Source organism: Pseudomyrmex gracilis, unplaced genomic scaffold (assembly GCF_002006095.1).
Source record: "Pseudomyrmex gracilis isolate BER0280 unplaced genomic scaffold, ASM200609v1 scaffold_2526, whole genome shotgun sequence".
In the NCBI taxonomy this organism is placed as follows: domain Eukaryota; kingdom Metazoa; phylum Arthropoda; class Insecta; order Hymenoptera; family Formicidae; genus Pseudomyrmex; species Pseudomyrmex gracilis.
The window spans coordinates 280-8555 of record NW_018023110.1 but is presented as its reverse complement, the minus strand read 5'-3'; the positions used below and the strand labels follow the sequence as shown (position 1 = coordinate 8555).

Sequence of the window (8276 nt, the reverse complement as noted above, 5' to 3'; positions counted from 1 at the left end):
TATAAGTACACACCTTTATAAAATTCAAATAGACAAAAACAGCTGCTACATGTCAACAACGTGAGAAGAGTCGCTAACCGATAAACAGAGTAGACAATTCTATTATCGGTGTTTCTACAAAGAAAAAACAGTCAACGTATATATTAACTCAAATGTTATTAAGTTGAAGTCGAAACGTGTCATTGTGAAGGGAGTTACTATGTTTTTTAATCTTTCAATTAAATGTAAGTTTTATTTGACTCTTTTTGACTAAATTATGACTTTTTATTGACATATGAATTTTATCATTTGACTTTTCCAATTTTATTAACTTATTATCTTAAATAACACTTCTTTGCGATTTTATAAATCACATAAAAAGAATTTTTTACTTTTGTATACTGACTTCAACTTAATAACATTTGAGTTAATATATACGTTGACTGTTTTTTCTTTGTAGAAACACCGATAATAGAATTGTCTACTCTGTTTATCGGTTAGCGACTCTTCTCATGTTGTTGACATGTAGCAGCTGTTTTTGTCTATTTGAATTTTATAAAGGTGTGTACTTATATATCTTGTATTTATGATTGTATTACTTCTTTATCCTTTGTCAATTTTATGATATTTATTATTAATGTAAAAAATTTTTTCACAAGTTGGCTGATGATGATCAAAAATTAAAACCGATCGAAACGTCCCGTAATAATACGTTTAACATTTTTTACACCACTTCCATCCGTGGACTAGGCTATAAGGTCGAATTTCCATTGGTTAAATCCCATTTTAAGGCCTGTATAAACTCATTTTAAATATATTTTACTTGATCTTATATTACCTTATTTATTTTATTTGTGTTTTCATAAGTTAAAAAAAGTTTATACTATACTTACATGTGTATTTTCTGCCTTTAAGCGATGCTTACTCGTAACGTGACTCGATTGTTTCTTGATCGTTTCCGACGCCATGTTTTGTCAAATTCCTAACTTCTTCTTCTTCTTTTCTTAAATGGCGCACGCCCCTTCGCGAGAAAAGCAAATGCTAGTTGGTAGTCGTTTTTATATTTTCAAAACAAATGGGGGAAAGGGGGATGTGCAGTTGTTTACTACTACCACGCGATACACGGTCGTCTTTTCGCAGTGGGCGTGCCCATCTGTGTCGGGCTCGTGTTCGAGGTGTTGTGACTATGATCGTCTTGTGGGAGGGGGAATTAATTCGAGATTACACCCGAATTAATTATTATATATATGGAGGCCCGATTAAGTTCGCCGATCAACCAATAAACTCGGTTGAAAGGGTCCGGCCCGGAAAAAATCCTTAGGTGGTGAGCGGATTCGAACTCGGGACCTCCAGGTTCGCAGCCCCTGCACTCAGGCCGCGAGACCACTGGGCCAGTCTTTCAAATTCCTAACTGTATCCAGACCATAGACTTATATAATAGATGGAACATTTATATGACGAAGTTGAAGACAACATTAAAGGACAGAGATAGTGCTGGAGTAGTTGTTTCTTTGTCTTACAATAAGAGCGGTGGGGAACCAATCATCTTAAGTGCATAGACATATAAGTCTATGCTTAGGCGTAAGAGTGCGATCTCATGCACTGTTATTTTTCGCGTAACGCGTAACGCGTAACCAATCAGAGAGATTACGTGTTTTATAGTACGCAAAATTGAATGTCCTTAATGCACATGGAACGTAAAATAGCAGCAGCATATTGCGTTTAACCAATAATATTGTTCTATTTTCTAGGAATGTTTGAACAGAATTACTAAACATTGCATTTTATTGGATACGCGTGTATTTACTACGCAAATTTTTCATCCATGTGAACAAAAGAAAATAAATTGCGCGTAAATGCACACATGTATATTGTATATATGAAGAAGATGAATTCCGAAGTGTTTTTATTTCTTGTTTCTATATATAAAAAAATACTATCTAAAAGTGGTAAAATAATATCAATTATTAAATTAAAAAAGTTAATTGCAATTTTTTTGTTACAATATGGAGAAAATCAAATAATAAAACGGAGATATTGGGTTCATCTTATTTTTTTTTACTAAATGTAAAAAATTACATGGACTCAGATAACCAAATCTGTCGAAACAGATTTTGCCAAATGCTTGTTACAAATTTTTTTAGCAGAAAGACATCAAATATGATGCAGAGTTTGTTTTGTCTGGCAATGTTAGAAAATTGCTATCAAAAATATATTCAAGCTTGTTGACAAAACATAACAGCAACTTGCTGGCAAAAACCAAGCAAAGCTGTGTCGTGTTGCGCAGATCTTGCTTCATATTTGGCGTCAATTTGGTCTCAGACCAAAATATGTTTCAATATGTATCAAGCTTTGCTCGGTTTTTGCTAGCAATTTGCTGTTACTTTTTGTCGACAAGCTTTGGCAACAAAATGGAAGCCTAATGCAGACACAGTTGATGCCAATTTACTGAGTATTTTTGCTTAAAATTGCTGACAATTTGCCGGCAAATTGCGAACAAATTGTTTACTGAGCTAGTAAAATATTAATAAAAGATTGATGTGTATAGAGGTGTCCTCTGGTTTGTGATCAATAAAATTTAAATTTAAGTAACGGGCTTATCAAACCGATTGCAGGATGTTTTGCAATAAAATTCCAATATTTATTGTCCAAACGTTTCGACTTTATTGTATCAAGTCATATTCAGTGTTTTGTCTGGTGTGTGTAAAATACAATTTGTTGTTAATAATGAAAAATAACAGTAGAATATACAACAATATATTACACTAAATTAAGAAACTTACAATTCTGTACAACATTTCTTATAATGACGACAAATTTTAGAGTGTTAACGAATGTGTTGTTACATACTAGTTATCGTCGATACTGAGAGTATGGAACATTTTTATGTGTTGTGTGATCTGTAGCTCCATCTATAGTTATTCTTATTACTTAATTTGGTTGAGGTAAGGGAAATATGTTTTGTCTAAGGCTTGGTTTATGCGGGCAATAACTGTTAACTTATGCCGGAACCGGTAGAGTTTAACTATAGGATTCCAATACTTCTGTTTATACGCATTCGGCAATTTCGTATAAACAGAAGTATTAAAATCATATAGTTAAACTTTACCGGTTCCGGCATAAGTTAACAGTTATTGCTCGCATAAACCAGGCCTAACAGTGTCGTATATCTTACATAACGTTGATCGTGTTGTTTTCTATTTTAATGTTAACCATCTCGGACGTTAATCGTTTATAATAATTTGGTTTATTGTCTAATATTTTTACTGTGCTCCAATTGAATGAGTGTCTGGTTTCCATGCAATGCTCAAATATTACTGATTTTTCTTTTTTTGTATTAACCGCGTATATGTGTTCTTTGATTCTGGTTTGCAATTGTCTTTTTGTTTGACCAACATAGTTAGCTATATGTTAGCTTCCCACACAGACATCCATCCATCCAGACATCCATTAGACATCTATTAGATGTCGCATGAAGCTGTTGACGTCTAATGGAGTTTTTGTTCTGTGTGGGTTATGTTAAGCCCATTCTACATTGATCGCAAGCGCAAACGCAAGATATAGATCTTGTAGAATTGACCAATCACGCTGGTCAATTGGCTGATTTGATCAATACGATTAGTCAATTCTACCAGACCTGTTCCTTGCGTTTGCGCTTGCGATCAATGTAGAATAGGCTTTAAATATAACAGCATAGTTAGCTTATGTTAAATATAAAAACGCTAAATCATAACTTTAAAAAACAACAATCTCAACAATATTGAACCAATCAAATATTATGTTAAATATAAAAACGCTATAATTCATAACTTTAAAAAACAACAATCTCAACAATATTGAACCAATCAAATATTATGTTAAATATAAAAACGCTAATTCACATTACAATACAATAAACCCTAGCAACAAAATAAATTATCATCCACATTATGAATTCAGTTTAAAAAAATTCAACATTGGTGAATCTGATGAGATTAAAATCACCGCGCAACAATTTAAACAGACACCTGTCAACAAATTTGTTCTCAATGATAAATGGTTTATTAACCTTACTGAAAAATCAATTCCAAATGAAGTTTCAGAGTTTTTACAGTTTGGTGACAGATTTTCGTTACCTGTTACACAAAATAAAACTAAATTAGTTGTGGAAACTATCAAAGATGTTGAACATAACATTAGAAAGTTTGACCCAACGATCAAAACTAAACTTAGAAACAACACCATAACTTATTTTAATCATCTTACTAATGACAAAACACCATCTTCACATATAGAACATAAATTACTGACTAAATCCAAAGTAGTAACTAATTTTATCAAAGATAACTCGGACATTATTTTTACTCGATCTGACAAAGGTAATTACAGTAGCAATATCTAGAATCTATTATTTTAATAAAATACAAGAAATGTTAAGTGACAAACACACATATTCACTTGTCAATAAAGATCCTACAAGAACTATAGAAAACAACTTAAATGACTTACTAAAAAGATGGCATATCAAAGAATTCATCAGCATTGACACAAAAACATTTTTGAGTTCTAGTGACGCATTATTACCTAGAGCCTATGGAGTACCTAAAACACACAAGACAAATTGCCCTTTCAGGGTGATAGTTTCCACAATTGATAGTCCATTACATAATCTTGCCCAATTTTTACATAATATTCTTAACAAAAGTATACCTAATTTTACTTCCTTTACTACCTCCATTTTTTGTTGAAAACAGTTTTCAATTGCACATTTTATCTGGACTTAAAATGAAAGAGGATTTTTTGCTGTGCTCACTAGATGTAATATCGTTATTCACAAACGTACCAATCGACTTAGCATTAAAAAGTGTAACTAAAAGATGGAAGTTTATAAAACTACACACAAAAATAAGTGAACAAGAATTTATGATAGCGTTGAAACTAATATTATCATCGACATATTTCACTTTCAATAACAATATTTACAAACAAATTTTTGGTACACCTTTGGGATCACCATTGTCTCCCATCATAGCTGATATAACATTACAAGATATAGAACTACAAGCTCTTAACGCTATTAAATTTCACATTCCATTTTATTATAGATATGTAGATGACATCTTACTAGCAATCCCGAATAACGAAGTAAACAGCATAGTCCATAAATTTAATTCATACCACCCTAGATTACAATTTACGTGCAAACTCCCAGGTAATGACGGTATCAGTTTTGTAGACTTACGCCTAAATATAACAAATAATGTTGTAACTTGTGACTGGTATCACAAGCCAACATATTCTGGCAGGTACTTAAATTTTTTATCAATAAATCCCTTGTGTCATAAAATTGGTACCGTATATACCATATATATACGGTACCGTATATACCGTATATATACGCTTAGCAATTGCTGAGCGCTGATTTCTGCTAAACGCAGTCATTCTTTACTTTTCGTTGTTCTTTTGTCTTGGACTGTACTCGTATAAATTTCAACCAATCAGCGACGACGAGACAAAGACAGAGATCCTAGTTGTGATGCTGTCTATCGCGGACAGCTCGCACAATGGCAAGGCGCGTTCCATATTATAGTTCAGTGTCTTACACGAATGTTCCGTCTATTATGGCTGCTTTCCTTTTAGGAGACACAGGGTGCTTTCCAACTGCGTACACAGGCGACACTGTGTAACACAGTGTCCAGTAGTGTGAGAAAGAGCATATCAGTGTGTCTCACTCACACTAGTGGACACAGTGTTACACAGTGTCGCCTGTGTACGTAGTTGGAAAGCACCCACAGTCGACACAAGTCGACACAAAAGTCATTCTGTCTTCGTTCAGTATTCAGTGAGAAACAAAGACAGAATGACTCTTGTGTCGACTTGTGTCGACTGTGAGTGCTTTCCAACTACGTACACAGGCAACACTGGTCTAGTTTCCACCGAAACATTAATTCACACCTAATGCGACGTAGAATCAAATTTAATGTCGATGGAAATTAGTCAAATTGCGCTGATTTCGCTTCCGCTTCGAACTATAAGTACTCTACTTCCAATGAAAACGGAACACTAAATTTAATCCTTACGTGAGTGAAACCAGAGAGAAGCCTGAGAGTGGCCAGGCCCTTAGACCATATATACTTATAGACACGGCTTCAGACAACTATCTTGAAGCAAAGATAATATCATCTACATGACGTCACATGTGGGCAAAGCAAAGGCGCGTTTATAGACGGCTTCAGATAACTGCCTTGAAGATAAGATAATATCATCTACAAGGCCGCGTTTAACCGAACAATTGCTGAAATGCCCACATGTGACGTCACGTAGATGATATTATCTTTGCTTCACCTCGACTCGTGGATTCATATCTACAGGCCGTGTCTATAAGTATATATGGTCTAAGGCCAGGCCCATAAGAGTTTTTACGATCGCTATTCCGGCCCGTAAGCTAGCGCATGTCCATGGGTGGTGCACATTGGCAACTACGTAGCGATGTCCACGAGCGACTTGTCGATACGTACGCTATGTCCAAACGTGGACATGGTTCTATTCCGTGCTATGTGCACAATTCCAAGCGTCGAGAAAGATCGAGCAGCCGGCCAGCACCGAAGTGGTGGGGGAAGTGCAATATACGTACAAGCAATTTTAATTCTCTTAAGTTTTTTGTTACACGAATATCAAGAAAAATGGTTTGTTGCTGTATTTGTGGATGCTCGAAAAGTATTAATCACAATGGTTTCTCTGTATCTTATCACTCGTAAGTAATATTATAAAATATTGTTTGTAAAGTTTTATAGGTTATTTCGAATAAATAGTTGAAATAAAAAAACAATATAAGAAATATAAATATATTAATCATGAGATTATCGTAAAAATTTAAAAATACTGTTGATAAAGTGTTGTTAATGTTTGTAATTTTTATACACTTTGTAAAGATTTCCTAAAAACTGTCACAACGAGAAGCTTGGATACGATTTGTAAATAAAATAAATTGGGAACCTTCAAAATCTAGCAGAATTTGTTCTCAACACTTTAGTGATAATTGTTTTCTTAAATCTGGAATAAAAACTATATTAAGGCCAACAGCAATTCCATCTATACATGTCGAGAGATTAAAATATGTAAGTTTCTATCAAATATAAGCTTTTGTTTCATTATTCAACAATGATGTGTTCAACAAATCATTATTGGGCAATGTACTATTATATTTTATGTTTTGCAGGTAAGAAATTTTAATCCTGTTATGCAAAACGTTACCAATTCTACTATGTGCAAATTTCCAGAAGTACGTGACTCAACAACAAAGGTATATTACTTTAATTAAAGATTTATAATTTACTTACTATTTATGTTTGAATATATATATTGAGTTTTAGATTACTGAAATATCTAATATAGATAAACATATATTAATGGAAAAGAACCAACAAGAAATAAAAACAACACCATTAGAATCAACATCTTCAAACATTATTGGCAGTATTTTAAATCCATCAACATACGATACACCAACAAAAAGAAATTTGAAGACTCAACTTTTAAAAGAGCGTAGTATAAGAAAACTTCAAGCAAAACGCATAAAAATTTTGATGCAACAGAACAGACGATGCAAAAAAAGATTGAAGGATTTAGTAACTATAGTCTTATATGTGTAAGACTATGAAAGAAAACTCAGAATATATCCGTAATTTTTATACTAAATTAATAATTCATAAAGGGCAATGAAACATTATTTTCTTATGTTTCTTTTATTTATCACCACCTTGGACTTACTGCTCATCGGGTTTTACTACTGATTCTTTTATTTATAAATTTGTATTTTTTTACAGATACAATATCATTCCTCCAGGGAATCTGAAATCCAATATTCTACTTAAGGAACTCATCAATATATTTATTATAAAGACTTTCTGTTTATTAGCATATTTTTAACAAATGAATTTTTATTTGTATATAAAATTTATATTTATTTGTAAATAATATAATAAAAGTACTTGAAAAACAACTTAAAAAGTACAAACACATACATTTTTATGATAATTATGTATTTATTTCATAAATTTTTGAAACATCGTGTATTACAATATCTAATATTTATTATTTTGTGAATGGATTTCAGATTTGATTGAAAAACTTAGGCAACAAGCATTTGAATTTAGCGCCACTAGTGACGTCATTTGTGACGTCATAGCTTGTTCGATTCTGGCTTCACTTTTTCGGGCAAATGCTNCTTCCTTTACTCTTTATTCAATGGGCGTGACACAAAGCATGTTTACGTTGCGCGCTTGTTGCGTATGACAACGTGAAATGCTTTCTCAAGA

At 32.9% G+C, this 8276-nt stretch overlaps 1 protein-coding gene and 1 long non-coding RNA gene across 5 annotated transcripts; one reads left to right on the top strand and one right to left on the bottom strand.

The window, feature by feature from the left end:
• Window positions 1-3584: 3584 nt before the first annotated feature.
• On the bottom strand, window positions 3585-5451 carry LOC109862858. Of its 4 annotated transcripts, none has more exons than XR_002251228.1 (4): window positions 5084-5451; window positions 4669-4828; window positions 4468-4560; window positions 3585-4094 (listed from the first exon to the last, which is right to left on the bottom strand). It is a non-coding gene; the product is annotated as an uncharacterized LOC109862858 (long non-coding RNA). The 4 variants fall into 4 exon arrangements; XR_002251229.1 differs by lacking the exon at window positions 5084-5451 and adding an exon at window positions 4961-5077; XR_002251230.1 differs by lacking the exon at window positions 4669-4828 and having other exon boundaries at window positions 5084-5439.
• Window positions 5452-6906: 1455 nt separating this feature from the next.
• Window positions 6907-7904, top strand: LOC109862859. Its single transcript, XM_020443023.1, has 4 exons — window positions 6907-7076; window positions 7178-7261; window positions 7332-7606; window positions 7785-7904. The coding sequence occupies exons 2-4, from the start codon at window positions 7199-7201 to the stop codon at window positions 7885-7887; spliced, it is 441 nt and encodes a 146-aa protein (XP_020298612.1). The 5' UTR covers window positions 6907-7076; window positions 7178-7198; the 3' UTR covers window positions 7888-7904.
• The last annotated feature ends 372 nt before the right edge of the window (window positions 7905-8276 follow it).